Source organism: Homalodisca vitripennis, chromosome 3 (assembly GCF_021130785.1).
Source record: "Homalodisca vitripennis isolate AUS2020 chromosome 3, UT_GWSS_2.1, whole genome shotgun sequence".
NCBI lineage: Eukaryota > Metazoa > Arthropoda > Insecta > Hemiptera > Cicadellidae > Homalodisca > Homalodisca vitripennis.
Window position 1 is genome coordinate 133,963,381 of NC_060209.1, and position 23,273 is coordinate 133,986,653.

A 23,273-nucleotide genomic window follows, 5' to 3' on the forward strand; every position below is an offset into this window, starting at 1 on the left:
GCACACCAGTTTTTCATATATTTCAGGAAATTTTAATTTTAAACTAATGCAACTTACCTTTGGAAATCAAATAATAAATACATTTGAAAGCTATGTTTGAAAACATGGCCACAATTAATAAGGATTTCTTATAGTAATTGTTTAGATCTAAGAGATTTGTAAATAACAATATGATTAAACGTAGTAAAAATGATTTTATATTTATAGAATATTTGTTTTTTAATAATAGACCCCAAACGTTAATTTATAATTGTACAGTCTATTGCTACATCATATTGAATGGGTAGGTGGGTTACAGCTAATCTCGACCAATCATTTGAAGGGACGATTGATTTTGGTTATGACACTATCGTGCAGGACGTCATTGATCAACAAATTTCTTAAAGTGGTGGAACATGAACGTGAATTTCATTGAGTAATTAGTGACATGATTAAACGATTCGAAGTGTTAGATGAATAATTGATATGTCCCTGCGTTTATGGCTCTATATGTAAATATCTGATGTATTCAGGCCAAGTTGATGGTGCCTGGAAAATACAGTGGGTTCGAATTGTTGGATGTGTATACAACAAATAAAAAATGTGTTGAATGTGGTTTTTCAAATAAAAAAAGCTTCAATTAATGTTGGATGATGGATCACTAAGTCATTGGACACCAAATGTTAATGTTTTGCATTATAATAGATGTATACCAATTTAAATTTCACTTTATAATAGTGAAGATGTAGTTCAATTTTATATAATGGCACGCTCAAAATTCATGTGTAAATAATTTATAATACAAATTTGATAAATTTCAAACACGTAAATCACTGTGTCAAATATGTAGGTCACTAGGTCATTATATTTTTATAGTTCAAAACACTATTTTGAGTTTGCTTTATCCAGAGTCTAATCAATCATATTAAGTTATTCACCTAAACAGTCTTATAGGTCATTTCGATTTAAGTTACTCTGATGAAAATTGCTGTCTACTTTAAACCATTTCATTCTTCTTTAAAATGAAATGAAATTTGAAGGTACACTGAAACACTCACTATATTTTACATGAAAAAATGCTTTATATTTACACTTTAATACATTTACCTTATGATTTTCAAATAGTTTTTACACTTATATGTGGCAGTTACTTCCAACGGTGACTACGGGGTCGTGTCACGTGGTTCAACTGTATTCTCCCACACCTATTTGCATTAACATTAACTCGTAAATTTTTTTTCTTTTGTTGGTAACCTCTTGTGTTTTATGGCCCTATATATATATATAAAAAAAATAATCCTTTGTTGGTATGTCACAATGACAAATCTTGTTAAATTTGATTCTCGAATCTCAGCAATTAATTCTTAAATCTGAATTCTTTTAAATTAAGTAAATTTGAGATTCAATTTAGACACATTTCTACTATATCTAGGTAACTGCAACTAATTTTCTTTAATAAATTATGCAATATCATAAAATATTCCTGAGGTTTTTACTGTTTCCGCTAAAACCAACTAAACAGTTTCTTTTATTAGTCCCCTTTCTTTTGTAAGCGATAATACATTATTAGACACCAATCCTTTTAAGGAATCACTGTCTTCTGGCCAGTCTCACAGTTGAATTAGTAGTACAGTTTTACTGGCAAATATGTTGTGTAATTATATAGCTGTATTGATGATTTTCTGTTGTTACCTTCAATTTTGTCACATCTAACTCAATGTACTATTTTGAACAGTTATTGGTTATTTTGTAGTTTATGTTACAAATACACATGCTCCCCAGGCTATGCTAACTAACTAGCCAGAGAATAATAATACCTTCACCCATAGTATGTTGCATGTGTAATAAATTCTTCTTTGTTGAAAAATTGACTATACTTAAAACATATTCTGCATTGCACTATATTTTTGTTTTGTACTTTCTGAATTTCATGAATAGAAAAAAAACGTCATGTGTGTCTGAAGTAGTAAGAATAGATAACTCAAATCTAATTAGCTATTAATATTAATTAGTGCTATCAATTTATACTTTAAAATAATTGTTTTTAATATCAGTGACCATTTTGTTTTAGGTATGTGTTGGACGACCAGTACACCAGTTCAGGGGGCACCAAATTTCCTATCAAGTGGGCACCTCCTGAAGTCCTCAATTATACTAGGTTTTCTTCCAAGTCTGATGTCTGGGCTTATGGTAAGTAAATATGCTATGTAATGTACCCTCTATTGTCTATCTTACATGTTTGTACATTACATCATGATGCCATTCCAAGTAGTGACACAATCTGTTTACTAAATAAGATTAGGACATTTCAATGCAAAACAGCTTTACTGTTTAGTGTTTTATTTTCTCTTTGCTTCGACAATCAATATGTAACGAGACATAATATAAGCAAAAGGTAAATAGACTTGTAATGAAATGGATGGAAATTGGGAATTATAGGAGGCATCAATTATAACTAAGAATCAATTTGACACCCAACATAAACAAATACAGTTACTTTTTGCACTGTCCTGTGTTTTATCCTTAAAGTTGTAGCATTACGATCATCTTCCAATCCTTATGTTTATCCTTATTCTATATTATTCTTAATACTTTGTACAATCAATGCATCACTATCCCCCCTGCTCCACTTCGATCATTATTCCTGCAGATTTTTGTCTCTCAATTCTCTTCAAAGTCTGCCTGAACTTCTGTTCTAAATCAGGATGTTTAACCTGAGAGTTATGCAGATTTCTAGGGTGCCAAGATATTGTTACAATATTTCGCTTGTATACTGCTAGCACGAGTGATTTTATGATTTTCTTTGAATGCAGTTCCATAAAAATATTGTTTGTACCAGTCAATTAAGCTCGTAATACTCAACAAGCTGATTATATCCTTTCGTTGTTCAGGTGTTTTAATGTGGGAAGTGTTCACCTGTGGGAAAATGCCTTATGGTCGCCTCAAAAACACTGAAGTTGTTGATAGAGTACAACGAGGGATCATCCTGGAGAGACCAAAAGCCTGTTTTAAAGAAGTTTATGAGGTAAGTTTAGATTTTGTTGAGTGGGTAGAAATTTTTAGAATATTTTTTTAGTATCTTAAAACTGTTGATTTTTTATTAGATATAACAATTGGAATACATCAGGTTGGGCATGGGTCAATATTAGCACTCTTAAAACTGGTAAACAAAGATAGATTAAAGGATCAAACCCAGCTTTGTCCATGTTCATGGGAGGTGTTTTTTGACGTGACAACGTCTTAAATTAGGTTGCGGCTCGGAGTCACTCATGAAAAAGTATAACGCCCGGTAACGTTACGATGCCCGTCCAGTGGGTCCGCCGCACGGGATCCGCACGGGATAAAGCAGATAACTGTGGGACCGCCGCACGGGATAAAGCAGATAACTATGTTTATTCGTGAAAATGTGGAGTGCTTAGATTCGTCATTTACAACAACTACAACAATAAAGGTAAATAATTGTACACTGATATTTCATTATCGTAAACTATGATTGATTGATTAATTGTTAGATTGACACAAAAGTTGAGAAACTGAGTTTATAGGTTATGTCATACTATTGACAAATGTTGATAGTGTTAAGTAAATTATTAGTTTAAATCACTCTGCAATCAATCGTAATTCAGTCGATTGAGAAGAAACAGCGCGTATTGCTAGTCAAACATTTAAAATAACAAATTATAACCTCTAACCTGTCATAACAGTGCGACCAAACAAACGAACTAAACCGACCAATCACCACGCGCGGAGTTAGAATTTAACTGTGTTTAGCAAGAATTTCAAATTCCAATTTTAGTAAATGTTTTATTCAACTTTACCATTTACAATAACAAATTTTAATTAATTTCAAATTATGTACAATGTTTTAGTAAACAAAATATATTTCTATAGTTAAAATTTGTGCAATTCTTATTTTCATTCAATTCCTTGTTCCTATTGTGCAATTTAATAATATTCATATCAATAAATATTCTACCGAGAAAAAGACGTTGTCACGTAAAATCTTCGCCCGTAAAACCGACTTTACAGGCAACCATAATTTTTTTTTATCATACTTTTGCGTTTTCTGTATGCAATAAAAATGTGCCTTGTGTATTTTGTAATAAAGAGTCTCAAAAGCACTGAATTTCTAGTTATGTAGGCTATTAGCTGTTTTTGATATATGCACACTCCTTTTAGATAACTTGGTACTTTAAATGATTTCGACCTCCAGAAAGCTTACTCTGTTTTGCTTTCCAATTCTAGATACTGCTATAGACAATAGACAATAGACAATATTCTTTATTCATAAACGTCGAGTTTAGAATTTTTGTCAATACAATAAAGGACCTACAGAACATAAAATTAAAAATATCAGTTCATGATGCAATTGATTTCCAGTTTATGAACTCTTGAATAGTGTAGAAGGGTTGCTGAGAAACCAACTTTGAGTGAGTTCTTCAGGTGTTTTGGCTGGTGTTTTCTTCAGTGAGTCTGGTAGAATGTTGACAAATAGATTGCTCCTTTGTATGATGGTTTCCTCTCATATAAACTTAGGTGGTGTGTTTCAAGAGCAAAGTGGTGTCTATTTCTTGTGTTGTAGCTGTGATGGTCTCCAGTTCTAGTCTGTCCAGTTGTTACAGAGTGCAAAATAGTATCAATTATATAAAGAGCTACTACTGTTAAAATCCTCAGTTCTCTGAAGGCTTCCCTGCAACTGTCTCGTGGTCTCAGTCCAGTAAGAGCTCTGATGGTTCTCTTTGTATTACTAATACTCTTTGTAAATTTGTTGCTGTTGTACTTCCCCATACAATTAATCCATATCTAAGGTGGGACTCAAAGAGAGAATGGTAGGCTGATTTACCCATATCTATATTGCTAATTTGTTTAATTCGTCGTACTACATAAAGGCAAGGAAGCTAAGTTTTTTTGCAGAGTTTATCCACATGAGGCTCCCAGGATAGTTTTGTTGTCTAGAGTCAGACCTAGGTATTTGTGTGATGTTGTTACCTCTAGCTCTGGGAGACCCCTGTGATGGTTTCGGGAGGCAGTGAAAATTAGCTGCTGTGTTTTTCTTCTCATTTAGTACCAGATCAATTGATATGGCAGTATTGCTTTGCCATATCAAAAGCTATATACGAAATTGATGTCAAGTTGTTCTTTGTCTTTCTCAGTAATAATAAGGCAGTGTCATCAGCATACATCACAACCTTGCAGTATTTTCTCCAGATATTGTGGGAAGTCATTTGTCAAAAGAGTGTAAAGCACTGGACCAAGCACAGATCCTTGAGGTACGCCTCTTGTTTACTGGTAACAGTTCCGACTTTATTTTGTGAATTATTCCGTTGCTTGATGATGTAAGCTCTACGAGTTGTTTCCTGTTGCTCAAGTAGCTCTTGAACCAGTCTGCCTCTTTGTCTATCAATTCCTAATGATCTGAGTTTTTCAATTACTAAGCCATGCTCTAGGCAGTCAAAGGCCTTACTGAAGTCTAGGAAGATACTTGTGGCTATACAACCTTCTTCTAGTTTGTCGATAATAGATTCAACTAGCTGAGTTATTGCTGTGGTTGTTGATTTATTCTTCTTGAAGCCATGCTGTCTTGGAGTAAGAAGTTCATTTTGATTCAGGTGGCCTATAAAGTCTTTTCAAGATGACACGTTTCTAGAAATCTTTGAGAAGGTTGATATTAGTGAAATGGGGCGGTAGTTGCATGGTTCATTCGTTTGACCGTCTTTATATTTTAGGATATATTTTTGAAGTTTTTAAACAATTTGGAAATATTCCTTGGAAAGAGATTTATTAATTAAATTTGTTAGTGGGATGAGAATTTTCATTTTTGCAATATTTAACCAATTTTGATGAAAAATCATCTTCTCCTGCTGAGGACTTTTGTTTTAGTCCATTGATAATTTTGCCAATTTCATCACAGTTTGTTTTATAGAAGTACAAATTGCATTTTTGAGGTGTCTTGGGTTATTGTTTTTCGTGTGCTTGTTATTCTGTGTACTGTTCATGAGTGTTCTTTCAGCTGTGGTTGCAAAAAATTTATTGAGATGATTTGCTATTTCTGTTGGTGAAGAGATGGTTTCCCTGTTGACGATGAGAGTGTCTAGCTGCATGTTTGAGGTACGAGACTTTCTTTTCCTGGTTAATTATATTCCATAAAAACTTTGGTCTTGTTGTCTGCTTCCTCAAATCTGTTTGCGATCTCTTCTTTCTTGAGTGTATTTTAATTTCAGATCATAGGCTTTCTTCTTTTTGTGCTGCTTCCATCTTATCCTCTGGTTTCCCTGTGAGAATTGCTCGGTTTTATGGCTTCTAGGTAATTGTCCTTGAGCTCATTGCTTTCTGCATCCCATATTTTTTTTGAGGTTGTTCTTTTTTAGTTTTATAATAGAGAGAGGACAGGAGATGTCTAATGCTTGTTGAAGTGTTTTGTGGAAACATTTCAAATGCGTCTCATCAACCATTGATTGTTTGTAATACCTTACTCCAGTCCTTTTACTTCCAGTAAAAGTCTTAAGTCCTCCATTGTATATTTGTTTATTTTTTCTTGTCAGTGTCTGTGCTGGGATGAGTCTTTTGTCTGTATTGATTTTACATAACTGGGCACAGTGGTCGGATATTCCTGTGTCGAGGACTTGGGTAGATATGTCAGCTTCACTCATGTTTGTACATATAAAGTCGATGGAGGTTTGGCTACTATGCGTTATTCTTGTGGGGGGCAGTTTAAGTCTTCTCAAGTCATATCCTAGGAGTGCTTTCTTCCAGTTTCAGTGTGTTTTCATTCACTGTCATGGCATCTACATTTATATCACCCATTACAATCATAGGATTATTTGTTGTAAGAGCGTTGTCTAGTTGAGCCATGAGTACTTCAATGGCTTGGTCAAGATTACTGCTAGGTGATCTGTATACCCCTAGAATATACAGTTGCTGTTTTTTCAGTTTTATTTTAAGAAGGGTTGTTTCACATATACATTCTGAGGCTGGGTTGGATGTTGAGACAAATGTTATGTCATTTTGCACATTGGATTTTGCAAATACAGCAACACCTCCTTTTTTGTGATTCTGTCTGCTGAACCCTCCAATTAAGCTATACCCTGTAAGTCTGGTATGTTCTAACTTTTCAAACATTAGGCCATGTTCTGATAGTATTACTATGTCGGCTTAGTGTAGTGAAAAAGTGTGTTACTCCTCTCAATTTTAATCTGTAGTCCATCTACATTTTGGTGTGCCACTACTAAATCTTTTACTGTTTTTGGCTTGATATATTTTTTGTTTACAAAAGTCCTGGTTTTGTAGTGTATTTTTCTCTTTGTCTTTTTGTTTTTTTGTCCCATGTCTAAAAAATGAGTTGCTTTTATTACTGTTGTCAGAGGATTTAGTTAATTTGTCGTTGGTTTTCCCTGTAGCAGTCAATGTTTTTATTAAAAAATTCTTCAATGGATTCAGATGGATCCAGTTTTTTTGCAGTTACAGAAGGTTTTTCACGGCAACATCTAGCAGATGATAAAGTTCTGAGCTGAGAAATTGGTTTGTCCAATACAGATGAGGGATCCGGGAAGTGAATATCAGCTTCCACCTCTATGATATTAAAATCTTTCATCGTCGCTTAATGCTGTTATAGACAGTTTTTTCTGGTGGGGTTTGGCTGATTCCCTCTGTTAAATTTGTCGGTTGGCTGGGTTTCCCCTGTCAGTGCTGTTACAGACAGTTTTTTCTGGCGGGGTTTGGCTGATTCCCCCTGTTGAACTTGTTGCCTGTGAAGTTGTCAGTTGGCTGAGTTCCCCTGTCAGTGCTGTTACAGACAGTTTTTTTTCTGGCGGGGTTTGGCTGATTCCCCCTGTTGAGCTTGTTGCCTGTGAAGTTGTCGCTCCCGTTGGATTCACCTGAAAGTGCTGTTGTAGGTAATGTTTTAGTTGAAATATGACTGTTTCCTTTGTTCAGCCTTAATTCTTTATTTGTGTGTATTTTTTATTTTGGCCACTTGCAGAGATACGCTAAAAATATTCTCTTTTTCTACCAGAATTTTTTTGGTTTTATAAAGCTGGTAGTAGTTTGGTCCTTGAGTCTGTGCCTTTGTTTACTGCAGTAAGGACTATGATTTATTAAGTAATTGACATGTTTAGGTAAGGTGTTATATGGTCGAAGTGAACAGTGAGCTCCTTTATATTCTGTGCTCCATTTCATCCTGCCTCTTTTTCAGCTGAGTTATATCCAAGAGTAGAGGTGTACTTATCAGCGCGGGAGTAGGTGTTGTGTTGCATGTTTTGGGTTTCTATAGTTTCTGTGGTATTTTGGATTCTCCGACTCAACAGTGTTTTCATGTAAATGTTTTGCTTCATTGTCCATCTTCAAAAGTGTTTTTTCTAGATTACTTTATCTTTACCTGAGTATTGTGTAAGCAGTTTGGCTTTGAGTTTGGTCATGATCTTCAAAGATTTGTTGTTGTTCTATCCGTTGTTGCTTACTTTTATCGAGTTCTAGGAGAATATCTTGAGTTTTTCTTGTAACACTTCAATTTTATTTATATATTTTTCTTCATTTGCTAGAAGGTCCTCTATTTTAGCCTCCATGCTAGCCAGGTTAGCCTCTAAACATGGACTTATGCTTGTGAATATTTTGGGATGTCTTGTCTTAGTCTATTATTCTCATGAAGCAGTGCATTTCCCACTTCTGCAGCTAAAGTTAGTGAAGTCTCTAGGTCAGGTTTTTCTAGCGTTTCACGTTCTTGTAATTTTGACTTCACATCCTCAAGTTCTGAGATTTTTGGTCACTACTTTTAGACAAAAAGGAATTTTCTTTGTAGGGGGATTATTTTCTGGGATTTTACCAATTTCACATTCATTGCAGATCCAGGATTTTTTCTGACTTGGACATCTTTGTAAGGTTTTTTTCTGATAATTGTACACATGCAGCATGGTACCACAATTGGCAGGGGCCAGTGCACTTTAGTCCTGAGTATCTGACTCCAATACTGCATACACCACAAGGATATTTAGTTTGTGGGCATTTTACAAACGACTATTTCCAATACAGTAACAGTCCGGTATTTATAAATGTTTATTAAATTAATGATGTAGAACAGACAGACAGTTTCTGTGCTTACTCAGTTGTCAGTGTCTGAGGTCAGGTGGACAGTCAGCATATCCAGGGTCAGCGCACTGCCTGTGTGTGACACACATACGCCTGTCTGTCTGAGAGTTTTAAGTGTTGAGTTGGAAGCAATGTGTTTGCAGCTATGAGTTGGCAGTTAAGCATAACGTCACAGCATGTACAAATCTCTTGTAGTAAAATGCTTTGGTTTTCAATGAAAAAAGATTTTTATTTTTGTAGGTTACACCAAATAGAAAATTGTACTCTGGAGTTAGATACAAGTTCTTTCTTCTGTGTAGTAATGGTGATGTGTAAAATATTGCTGCCTTTGAAAGTAGGTCAGCTTGTAGTGTTTGATTTGTGTTTCTAGTGTTTCTTTACTTTTGGTTGTGTAGTTTTATAAGTCTATAATTAGAAGAGACTTACGGTTTCTTGATGTTGAAGTGGTGAGTAGTTAGTAGGTTATTTGTTGGTTTAAACCACTAAAAACTTCACTTTTTATTAGAGCACTTTCACAGTTACTGTTGAGTGTCCGCCATCTTTGATGTTTGTCTGCTACCTAGAAGCTAAAGTTAACAGGACAGTGGATTGGACAGTGAAGTCTGAGACTATTTCCATTATTTAGTATGCATCTCTGATGTAGTATAAAGGGGTAGACAAAATGACATATTTATTTAATCATAAATAAATAAATAATTTAATAAATTGTTTATTTAATTATTTTTTTATTATTTAATTATTTAAATTTTTATTAATTAATTATTTTATTTCATTATTTTATTTATTTATTTTATTTCAGTAATGTATATTGCCATTTTTTTTAAAAGATCTGTAGAGCATAAATGTAAATATAGAGATCAAAGTTTCTTTGTAATTATAATGGTATGTATAACATTTCACAGCGTTTCGTTGAATTCTCATATTTCACTAAACCTGCTTAATAATTTAAACAGCTCATGTCATCAGGCATCTCTAATGACATTAAACTGATATATGTATAGAGTCAATTTTGTCATCATTTCACTTACTTCTTTGATTTAAAATTTTCTGGAGAATTACAACAGCAAAAATAATTTTTAAGTAATTAACATGTTCACACCACTATTGAGCCCCACTCACTCTTTCTTAAAACCTGGCATCGGGCTCTAGAGACCCCAATCTTCAGCCTGGGGTCAAACCTAAATACAGCTCTAATATTACTTCAAGATACTTTGTATTATCTACTTGGGTAAATTTAGAATCTTCAAAATACATATTTTTGGCTTAAATTCTAATCTTGATTGTTTGGGAAAAAAATTGTTTTATGTTAAAAATCACTTGTATTCCTTGCTCTGTATATTCAAATCACTAAGCTCACCAAGCAACCCATCATGTGATACATTGTCAAATGCTTTGCTCAGGTCTAGAAAAATTTTGATAACTCTTTCATTTCTGTCAATTGAGTCTATTATTGATTCAATAAATTTTACACATGCTGTAACTGTGGACTTGCCTGTTTGAAAACCATGTCGCTTGCTGTCAAGTAACTGATTAGTTACCAGATTGTTCATAAGCTGGTTATAAACTACTTTTTAAAAATTTTCGAGAAAATAGGTAGCAAAGAAAGATAGTCGTCTGAAACTTGATGGATTATTTTGTTTCCTATTTTATAAAGAGATATTACTTCAGCCCTTATTTGATTACATAGGAAAAATCCTGAAATGTAAAAGTTCAAGCACTGCAGACCTCTGGCTCGCAATGCTGAACTGCAAGCTGCCCCACAGTAGCATTCTGTTGATAATTGTTTGTTCTCTTTATTTTTTTAAATTGGATACATGTATTTTCCAAACATAACAGAAAGGAAACTTATTAGGTATATACAATGTTATGTCGACACATCAATAGACACAGAGATAAAAACTAACGAGCATAAATAGGTGGTAGTGACGTAATCGTCACTGAATTTCTTACTTATAGCTAGCGATATAATTTGCTAACCACTTCAGCAGCTTTGTGGCATTTCCTGCAATTATAGCTGGTGATGATAGATTTGAAAATAGTCTAGAATATCGGGAATTTTCAACCGGAAAAACTGAAAATTTGAAAAGAGGTTTTGAGTGGCCACCCTGTAGAATGTAATAACTGTCTTCTGTTTAGTCTTCAGGTATCGATAATTAAAATAAATCCCAAATTGAGTGAGAAACAAAAAAATGTTGTTTCAGATAATGCGGCAGTGTTGGTGCCACAACCCTGAAGATAGACCTTCGTTCCGTTCACTCAAAGATCAACTGTGTGTGGTCTCTCAAGGCCTGCTTGCCGACTGACTCGCCCTCCTCCATACCCTCGTGCCCTGTCCTCTCTGTGCCCTATTGGGCCAGCACTTGTCGCTTCGTTAGTATAATCTGTCCTTGTACGCGCTTTGATCCCCTCCTCAATCTGTGTATGCGCTCATTCAACAAGTGGATAGAATCTGAAATATTTGTCATATACTTTTTGACTGATTAAGGTTGATAATCATGAGTGAATATTTAAAGCATTTGAATTAATTTTGTATTATTGAAATCTTGCAGCAACATACATTTTAAATGTGTAATTTTATCTTTATTAAAGAATGTGAAAATAATTGCGAGCAATGATAGCATTTTGCTGCTTTTAATGACTTTTCATTAAAAATAGCATATATTGATGTTTTAATAAAATATATTTATATATACAACTTCATTTAAAGTTGTGTTTATATAATAATAAAATTATATACTAAACATTTCTGATACAGGATAATAATTTGCACAAGATGAAAGTGATTAAAAAAAGTTAAAACTAATTTATGTGATACAGTTAGAGTATTTCTGACTAAGTCAAACATATTTTAAAATACAAAAAAAATTTTCACATTTTATTCTTCGCATAGTTTGAAGATGTCTTTATAAGTTTATAATGTTTTTTAAATAAATCTTAATATTTTATATTTCTGCCTATATTTTGTCCAGTATCTGAGTGCAGTATCTGTCTCTGTTGTGTATGTTGGGACAACCTCAATCAGTCAAATTTTGCTGCCCAATAGAATCTTTTTGTGTGATATTTTAATTAATTTTATAGGAGTGTTTTATGGTGACTGTATTTTAAACTATGATCTGGCTATATGATCAGTTTCAGTATTTATTTTTTATGAATTGTCCTAACTGTGTGGTTTTTAATTGGTTAATTGTGATTGTTGGCTATGACCTAGCTATTAAAATGTAGTCATTTATTTTAGAATTTATAAAAAAAATTAAAAGAAATGTGCAAGCACTGAATTTTTGTGGAATTGAGTTCTGGCCTCACTTAACCATTAAGTTTTTCATTACTGCTACTCTAGTTTTCATCAACTACCTCTGTTTCAGGACTATTCGGTTTATTAAATAAACATTTTAGTTGTTGACTATTAAAAAAAAAATTAATATAAAGCTAATATCAATGCAATCATTATTAAAATGTCTTGAGATTAGTTTAAAATATTTTTTTAATTTTCTAAATTTTACACTAAACTTTGGTAAATATTGGGTTTAAGTGCTTCACTGATATTTATCTAAAACAACCCTTGCAATATATGTAATGATGTAAACTTTAAATAGCATCATGAATTTTAGCATGAAAACTAATTAAAAATGACAGGTAACTTATAAAAATTCCAGGGCATCTCAACACATATGATCAAGGCAATAAAAATTGAAAGGACCATCCTTCTCACAATTGGATGATCACTATTCCCATATTTAGATGGTAAATTAGTATATTTATTATCTGCACTTAAATTGTGTGGTGTTAATTCAAGTTAACACCCAAAGGTAAATTTATTCCTATTAAGGAATCTTGTGCCTTTAGATCATTATAAGTGGAGCAGAATAAATAACTAATTTTCAAGATAATAAATTAGCCGAAATACGATGTTTAAAAATCTGATATTGTGCTCATTTCTTTAGGTGATAATATCTAAAACATAAGCTTTTATTAAGAAAGGTTAAAAAATAAAGAAACAATGTTGACCATGCCAATAAGTTAAACCCACACACAATAAGTGAAATAAAGCCTATAACACAGTTAAATAAAAATTGGAACACCAACAAATGGGCAACATGCAAAAGGGTTCCACACATACTGATAAGAGAATGAACTCTGTATAAAAGAGCAGATATTGGTTCCCTAATTGTCATGTTTCAGTTATTTAAGCATCACTTAACAGCAACAAAATATGTTCCTAACAAACCATCCATCATTTCAAATTATCCATCATCAATAATAAACGATCAACAAAGAATTTGGAAGTGTTTTATTTGAGCACAACATTTGAAATTTAAATTAAAATTAAAATTATTGGACCATCTATGTTTAACAAAATGAAATTTAAGTGGATAAATTGCAATATTAATGCCTCAAAAATATATTAGAGGTGTAAAATGAGCTGCAGAGACAGAATATGAATACAATAAATACAGCTTTCAAAGTCCTTGGTGTTAAAATTTTTCCTGTAAATGTAGTATAAAAAAAAAGAAAAAGAAAACGCTTAAGAGTTGCATCATTAAAATGTTTTTGTTTTAAATATGGAATTTACAGTATGTGATGTATTATTACATTAACACTCTTGTTGTTTTTTATTATGGAAATAATTATGAAAATTTAAAAATAAGTGTATTGATAAAGATTTGTGGGTATATGAAGCTATTACTTTTGCATAGCTTTAAATTATGTGTTTATGCTACATTGAGTTTTTTCTTGTGCCATTTTTCTTTGGCTGTATTCTATTATTTCTTGACAGTGCGTTTTCATATTTACGAATTAATTTAAACAAATAAGTATCAGTGAACTCATAGTGAAAATTCAAATAAGTAAAGATTTATAGTAATGAAATTGTGTACATTACAATTATTTTCATTATAATTTTTTTTAAATGAAACAAGAATTATTACCCTTTAACTTTTGCATAATTAATATTTATTGTTGTTTAAATCAGCTCTTAGGTTTTAATTATTTGAATTTAAAAAGGAATAAGATTAGCATAATAAAAGAAAATTAAGTAACACTGCGAAGATGCTGAGCTCGAGTCTGATTAAATTGAATTTCTCTCAGAGCAAATTATGCAGGAAGGTTTTACTCCATGATCTGGAAAACTGAGTTACTCTGAATCAGTGTAGTTCTTGTACGAGTACTAACTTATTTAAACATTATTTGAATTTATGTTTATATTTAACCTCAGTAAAGTTTGTAATTGTATTAGTTTTGAGTAAATAAATTACAAAAGTTATCTTCTTTAACGATTTACTAGTTGTAATTTTATTAATTTATTTTTTAAAGCCAGAAAGTATAATGGATCTTGAATGTTAAAAATGCTCTAGTTTACCTCATGTCAATTTAAAACTACTTCATTTAAAAAATATAACACAATGTGAGTTATGCTCTCACAGTTATATCTCTCTGTTTTTATACTGCTCTTGATGTATATACTCTTATCTGAGTCCTATTCTACCGGTATGCAAGTGATGAGTGGTTTTTTTGGAGGGTTACTATCAAAGGAATTGTGTAATACTAAACTCATGTAAAACGGTCACTGCCTTTATTAATTCTGTAATGTTGTATTGGCCTTGTGTAGTGGCCTGACCAAAATTAGACTCATGACATGGTTCATACGTCTTATATTCACTGACACTGCTCAGTGGTTGCGAATTTTATTAATGACTGCTTCCATGTTTTAATTTCTACTGTTTTATCATCATCCAAGCAATAACACTAGCTGGTCATATCGCAATAGTGAATGATATAAATTCATAATGTAACATGTACAATATAAGGAAAGCACTCTCAACACTTACTCAGTTTTTTGACGCTCAGTGAGTAAAAATGAAGCTTCAAATTAAAATAACTGTGTATTTTTGGAAACAAATTCAAATTTGTGAATTGATATAATTGTGACAGAGTAATAACATTATTCTGTCTAATTATATCAAATATTTTATTTTTACAATAACATGTTATTTACACCTAGATTGAGCTGCAACAACTTATAGCAATTGATGAATGATTTTGCTATGGGCTTATATAATTTACTAGACTGTATGTTAGAAACCAAGTGTGGATTTGCTGTTGACATCATGATGTAATTGGAGTAAACTATCGTACAAAACAGTATAATGTGAGCATATAATAGTGGGCAGCCTGTTCAACAGCTGTGTGGTAATTTAACAGATTCTGTCCTGCATATTCTGTTTGTACTATAGTTTTCCTACAGTTCTTAGTGTTTGTTGTTATTTAGGTGTGCTAGTACTTACAAATGTTGGAGCATAACTTTACAGAAAATTCTAGTTAGTTTGGAAATTATATAATAAAAACAGATTCTGATCCTTATTAGGAGCAGATTTGTTTGCTGTGTTTAAAATTTTATTCATCAAGAAATGTTGTGGTCCAACTAATGTCAGAACAAGTTAAATAATAAAAAAATATTTTATTTTAAAAAACTGTTGAAAACAAATATAATGACTTCTGCTCTAGTAAATGAGCTCCTCTTCAAGTCGCCACTCAAGTTCTGTAAACTGTTTCACGTCCTAATTCCATAAATTATTCCAAGCAATTATTCATAAGCATTCCAATAATTTAACAATTTGTTGGTTGAGTATAAATTTATTTGATCTCCTTGTTACTTAGGGATAGATATTGGTTTTTTTCTACGCGTTTCTTGGGATACATTTTATATTCTATAATTTGAAAATTTAGTGCAAAAGTCAGTTAAATAATCCAGAGTATTGTTCAAACGCTCTTTTAAAGTAGACATTTAAGACTGAGTTATTTACTGTAACAAACCTCTTGTTCAATGTAGTCTTATCAGTTAAGTGGAGCGGTAAAGTCCCTTTAAGATGACAAGTAAATTGTTAATTGTTATTTATGTTGTATAAATTTTGAAATTAACATTACAATATAGAATAAATTAAACGTTTCTCTATACTAGACGTTGAGACATATTTAAGTAGCAAAGATTTAGTTCCATGTTGAAGTGGATCAGTGGAATGTGTAAAAATTATTGTTAAATTTAGTTTACATAGTTTTAATGTTTACTATTACACATAGTGGTTTATTATTACTTCTTAGCTTTGTTAGTAATTTAGAATACAACCTCAGTACGGTCCTTATTGTTTACTTTGTATTGTATGTGTGAAAATAGTCTATCGAACATTGTGATATTCAGTATGCCTAGGTTTTGTAATTATAGTCTTAGGTTTGTAAAAATGTGTATCATAATAAATAGCTACAGGGTTCTTAGTAATTTTTGTTTATGTGCTCAAAATAAATTATGACTGACTTTTATTCTTGTCTTATATTCATTTTAAGTTGTCTTCCATAACTCTTGCTGTAGGTTTATAATTGAATGATTTACCTCATGTGAGTATACAGTCCAGCAGGAATGTTTTTATCAGGCCTTTTGCATTTTGTTGTTAATTAACTTTCCTTTATTAATTGAAATTAAATGCACAAAACCCTACTATTTAATCTAATTGTTCGTTTAAAAAAATGTTATATGTTGAATGTATATGTGTTGAGGGATTAATTCAATAAATATTTTTCTTAAATTATGTTTACTAAAGAATAAACTACAGTCAATTTCTGATTACCAGAGTTAATTACAGAATAAAATTTACAGAAGATAATTCAAATCAAAGATTTGCTGTCTATTTTCAAAGTAAAAATATATATATATATAACATAAACCACTTGGCTAAGTGATTTGGAGTGTTCTTTGTAGAGAAGTTAAGTAACACTATTTCATTGAATTTATTTTATACTAACAATTTAGACTGGTATTACATAATAATTAACTTGTTAAACTAGAGAAAGCATATAATTAAAATATAAACGTTATTAATATGGTTTAATGAAATGTGCCAGTAAACAATAGAACCACAAGATGAACTTTGTTTTAGGAAAACCCATCTTAGAAATTGAAGAACCGCTGTATTAGTCTATTATTGGCAATTTACTTTTAGCTGCTTGATTACAAAAGGGATAAATATGTAATGTAACATATACCAGACAAGAATTGATATCGTCTTCTTAAAAATTTTATTACATAATATTTACTTTAGAAATTATTAAATAATCTATTTAAGAAATACTTTAAATCTGGACTGAAAAACCTGCTATTATAAAATTATAAATGTTCAAACTTTTATATTTTATAAATAACTTGTATTGTGTAAAATAAAATCCGTGCAAAGAAAAACATACATATTTTTTTGTTCATATAAATACTTAAAGGTACAATGTAATGGTACTACTTTGGGTTGAGGAATTTGCAAAATTGTGCTGCCAATTTCAGTGACAGTTTTTTTTTCTAACTAAATGTATCAGATGTCAGTATGGTACATAAATTAAAAATACAAGTAACAATTCAAAGTCTCTCTAAAGAAACATGTCAATTAAATAAACAAATCTGATGCCATCGTTAAAGAATACCTTGAAAAGGATAAGGCTATCCTTGGTGTTAACTACCACATGCAATCTAAAATTGTGAGATTGTATTAATAAAGAAACAATAAGATATGCTCTATGGACATTGTTTTTACTCGTAAATATTTGATTTCCTTTTATAAACTATGTTGAAAAAGTCAGAGAATTAAGGTACAATAGTTAGAAAGAATCCCCCCCACTTTATTAAGGATCCACCCCAATCATTCATTAGTAGTTTTTTCTATTTACAGGCACAAAAAATTTTGTAGGTAATGAACGTGATATAAGTACATATCCTTCAAGTGATGAAATAGTTTGTTTCAGCTGTATATAGGTTTCTGAGTTATTGCAATGCAGGTACAAAACTGATTAGTACGAGTAAACCTGGAAGAAATATATGGTTCTGATCAGAGCTGCGCAGAGGAAGTTTATCCCTTAGGTTTTCAACTTAAGATTGTCTCTCAGCTTGGGGACCATTAGGATGGGTAAGGCAGTTTTGTTATAGTTAAAGTGGAGGATTATCATCATATCTTTGCAGGCCTCTCAGAGTGGCCTTCCAAGATTTCTTCTAGTTCAACGTGGCAGACCACTAAATGTGAACGACTCGATTACGCAGTTCTAAACTTCAATCCTTATTCTAGCATGACTGGAACTTGCTGTAATTTCTTGTCCAAATAGTGAACTAAATTAATATTTATTTCACTATTTGCAGCCCAAGTCATAGAAAACATAAGTCTAATAAATGAGTGAATTACTTTTAAATCCCAGTAATTTAAATGGTTGAATCTCAAATACTACAATTTAAATTACTCGAATTTAACACATGGTTGCAAAATTGGACAAAGGAAGCTACGAACACTAGGCGTAGTACACTCAATGGCTTGCCAAGGACTAAGGGTTTAAAATATGCCAGTTATTTTATAATGATAAAGTTTTGCCACTCATCACTCATATTTTTTTTAATGAAATTGAAATAAGAAATGAAGAGTAGTGGGTTAAGATGACATCTTTCATACTGGAAAAGAATGGATTCAATTTCATGTTCTTCAATGACCCAATGTATGGTATATTTTTAATTATATCTAAATATAATATCCAATTTTAGTAGAGCAGTTTAAATGTGCCATTAATATACTTATGATAACAATTTTATAAATGTTTAACTTGTTGGAATGCTAATAACTATCAATGTGAACATTGAATGTGTGCAAATCCTGTGAATGTTTCCTGAAGAGGGCATGGCTTGTAATAGTAGCTCTGGGACCTAACGTCTATTGTGCTCTTTGTCATGTACTGCATAAATGAAAAATGGCTGATGCCTTTTGCTAGCTGCATATTTCACTCCAACATTTAATATTTTGACATGAATCAAAATTGTTTAAAATATACATTTAATTATGTATAGTTTTGTAATTACTTATCAAAAATTTCACTTTAGTGACTTAAATACAAGTGGGAAAGTTATAAAATTTTGTATAGATTTTAACCTTAACTGTTAAACGTTACATACCCATAAAGATTTTTAATACAATTTTGAAAATTACAAATTTAAAGTATAGGTTTTTATAGAGTCTGTAATAGTTTAATTTTATTAAGTTTTCATTTATTAGATCTTAAATTCAATCTACAATATGGGTGATTGACTATCAAATTATCGGAAATTGACTGTAATCTTTAATTATATGTTTTAAATTTATATTTGTATCTTACTCTATTGTTATTGTAAGGAAGTTTAATCAGAGATTTGAGGGAAGTAAGATACAAAGTTTGAAGTAGAAAATAATTTTGTTGTCGTGTTGTTTGATTTTAGACTGGGCTGTATATTTGTCAGTGAGTGTCAGTAATAATGAATATTCGAAACAAAAATAAAATTACAAATTGTATAAGTGTTTTTACTTAATCAAAAATTAATTTATGTAAAACTTTAATTTCTGTACAAATCTGTTTAAATGTTTTTTGAAATACATGATAACAAAAATATTGTTTCTATTTAAGAGTATGTTTGTTCTTTGATTATTATACTTAACTTTTTAATATTTATATGAAAAGTAAAAGTCTAATTGGATTTGGATGTATATTATAAAAAATAATGATTTCTTATTATTTATCATATTAATTTATAAATATTGTAGTAGCAGTCACTTAGTGTTTTAATTTGACTGATCTCTGTTAAAATGAATTATATATCATACCTTTGGTAGTTTAGTAATTTGTTTACGGTATTCTTAAACATCTTAACAATTTGAGTACAGGTTTTGACACTAAATTTGTCTGGAATAATTTATTCATAAAATTACTATCTGCAAGTACTATTGAGTAAGCAAGAATTTGGTTGTAAAAATGTAGCTGACTGGCTTTTCTTGAAATAATCAAAGTAAATGGTTAATTTGAAGCCTTTATATTTATAAATCATTGCATTATTTTTCATAAAAATATACATATCTGTCTTATTGCCCTACGTTTTATTTCATTTACCAGACAGAGAAACAATTGAAACTTAATCATTCCCTTACAGAAAATCTGTCATATCTGGCTGAATGTGGTGATGGAGTAGGTGGGATACGAAATTGTAACATAAAAAATATGTTTATAGGAAATTTTATAGAGAGGGTGAATACTGTGCTGGGACAATTTTACCTGACATTTTATAAACTTATAATACAGCAAACATTTATTCTGTTTTAAAGTTTATAGCTAAAGTAATTGACTTAATATTTTTTGTTTTTTGTTTGTTTTGCATGTGTAAAACGAAATGATTCAAATGCTATATTGAAGATAGTGGGTATGACAGGTTATTCTGGGTTTCTTTTTCTTTCTCCAGTTAAGAAAGTAACATAAAGTATATGTAGTTAACAAAAAAGTTAAAATATAATATTTTTAATTACATTGGGTTAGTTGCAATGTACAGTGTACATAAAACATCAGTTCTAAATTCAATGCTTAATTTTTACCATTTAATAAAATTAACGTTGCACATTTGACATGTACACCTGACAATACCTCAAAGCAAAATTATATCTGTGTAGAAAAAAACTGTGACAAAAATGGAAACAATAAATCTTTTTACAATTAAAAGGGTTTAATATAAATTTTACCTCTTCCAAAGAAAGTATTATCTTGTCTAGAAATATACTACTTTAGTGAGTTGCTGGTTTAAAATAAATATAAGTAGACTTGTTAGTACTTAATAAGTTCAACAAATAATAAGTAGTTATAGTATAAAATGTTGCATGATCAGTCACTAATGGAATATATAGTGTGTTTGGAAACTGTTTGGGAAAATCTAAACTGCCATCTATTTGTGATTTTCATAAAATAAATGTAAATGATGCAGTGATCCAATCCCAGGTAAAAAGTGTAATTTAGAAATGAAAACCTATTCTAAAACTTTATTTAGGGTTGTTTCATTTGATAGGAGCACAATACGAAATGTTTTATACTACAAAATAAATTAAAAGTTCCATTTTATACTATTCAGTATAAAAAATAGTAGTTAATAAAAAAAACTACAAAGGCAACATTACCTAAGTGTGTGTGCCATATTTATATTTTGACAGTTGGTAATATAAAACATGTTTTATTATTTTCATTCTTATTTAGCAATTTATAAGAAAGTTTGTGTTGTTATTTTCTCATGATATTTATGTTTATTGAAACTAATTGTTGTAATTAGGAAGTGAGAGGAACGTATTTGGTTTTTAATGAAGACAAATATTTTATAATGATTAATTATTTAAGTGTTGTAATCTATTAAGTGACATTATAGCACTGCATTTATATTTTAAATAAGTTCAAAACTAGTTAACAGTATTTAACTTTATTGTTGTTGAGATTAAAAACCCTAAAATACTTATGTACTGTAAGTTTGCCTTGTACAATAGGTTATCAAAATAAGAAACAATTTAATTGTACAATTGGCCATTGACATGTGATGTATAAGCTACTGTTATTACATAAGTTGTTATGGATTTTTATATAAGGGATTCGTGACAACACAGATTTATTTGTATTTTTTGCTAGATTTGTCTACAGTACATTATACAGACCCTATCATATTGTATACTACACAGGTTGATGCTGAATATATTTGTAAACCGAGATCCGAGTTGTTTTATTTCTTGTCAACAATACACCTGAAATCCATTAAATTTGTTGTTCATTCAAACAAGGTTCAATTAGTTTCAGACATGCAGCTAAAAGCCTGCAAAATTTCTAGTGGATTCATGCTATTTGTCCTAGTTATCCTGGAGTAAAGAGTCAATTTAAATTCTACAAGCCTAGTTATAAAATCACCACAAGAGTTTCTCAGTTGTTTGTGTTTGGTGGAACTTGAATGAGAAATTATAATATAAAAACCAAATGGTAAGTATTTGGTATGTAATATTATTTTTCTTTACACACTTAATTAACTGTCATATACCTAAATGATGAGTAATGTACAGTGTCAGCCAAACAAGCTAAAGTGACTGAAAGTGATAATTTTCATCTAATGATAGTTGGTATGTATTTCATTGGCTGATACTGATTTAACTATTGTTTACGTGCCCGATGGTTGATTTGCAATAAGTATATCAAGCTCTTTACCTCTTCTTAAGCTCACTTTATCTCCTTTATTGACCTCCAGAAAAACTAGCGCAGCTGACGATTTCTTAGGGGAAATTCCCATAGCAATTCTAAGAAATATTAGGTTGTGAGATAAAATAATGCAATTGGCTCTGCAGCTCCTGGACTATTAGAATCAAAATATACGCATGTGTTGTTCATCCATCAAGTGGCTAAGATCTATGTGCCTACTTTAGGATCAAAATGTTGGATTATAATTTTAAGTTAGCTACAATTAGGGTAGTATTTTCAAATGTAGAATTATAGAAAATTTAGGCTTCCCTTCTGGAAAAGATGAATCCAGCGGTTAGAATTTTATGATTAATAAAGCTAATAAAGCCATTGGTACATTGGAAAACATTGCAGACAGAAGACATTAGCAACAAAAAGATATATTCAATTCTCACTTCTCAGAAGAATGGTGTTGAAGTAGTGCCACAGGAGTTTTCCGCATTCAATCCATTAATGATACATGAAGTGATATAAACTTTGTTATAGATGTTGTTTTAAGATGAAATCTATCTTTGTAATGTATATATTACATATTTTATTAGGTACCCTTCACCATACGGCCACTGCACCTCATGCAGAAAATTTATGGTAGAGAGTAAAGTAAAAGTAATACTCTTGGTCATTCAAGGTTGTCTTGCTGTGCACAAGTTTACCATCTATAAATTATAGAGACAGTAATTAATAAAAAATATTGCATAACATCAAACCTTTTTTTATTAAGTAAATTCTTAACAATAATTAAGGAAAAATGTATTTACGTTACATTTACATTCAGTTAATTTAATTGATTAAACTAATTAAGATTGTGGGGTTTAGGTTTTACATGTGACTCGAATTAGCATTTAACATTTTAGTCTTCGCCATTAATTTAAAAACATGGTCAATAGACTGAACTGTGGAAGATGGGGTGGATCCTCTCCAAGCAGCTTCTGAAACGACTGCTGGAAAGCAGAAGCATCAGTGTATTACAGCATTCATTTTAGTGCTAGGGAAAAATGGTTCTGTGCTGAATTGTAGGTAATAGAGTCCAGTAGATAACAAGTAGGTGAACAATGGCAAAGATGTACCTGGTCGGTTTGAGGGTAGACAGCAAGTTTAGATGAGTGAAGTGCCTAGGGAGGGTTGTCCAGCAATGCCCTAGGGTGTCT

At 31.1% G+C, this 23,273-nt stretch overlaps 1 protein-coding gene across 5 annotated transcripts in view; it reads left to right on the forward strand.

The window, feature by feature from the left end:
• LOC124357547 (tyrosine-protein kinase Btk29A) overlaps positions 1-21,611 on the forward strand; it is a 142,906-nt gene extending 121,295 nt beyond the window's left edge. For all 5 annotated transcript variants that reach the window (XM_046809450.1, XM_046809449.1, XM_046809451.1 and 2 more), the window contains 3 exons: positions 2,051-2,169; positions 2,871-3,004; positions 11,262-21,611. In XM_046809450.1, the coding sequence (XP_046665406.1) occupies positions 2,051-2,169; positions 2,871-3,004; positions 11,262-11,363 (355 nt within the window). In that variant the 3' untranslated portion in view covers positions 11,364-21,611. The remainder of the gene's footprint in view (positions 1-2,050; positions 2,170-2,870; positions 3,005-11,261) is intronic.
• The last annotated feature ends 1,662 nt before the right edge of the window (positions 21,612-23,273 follow it).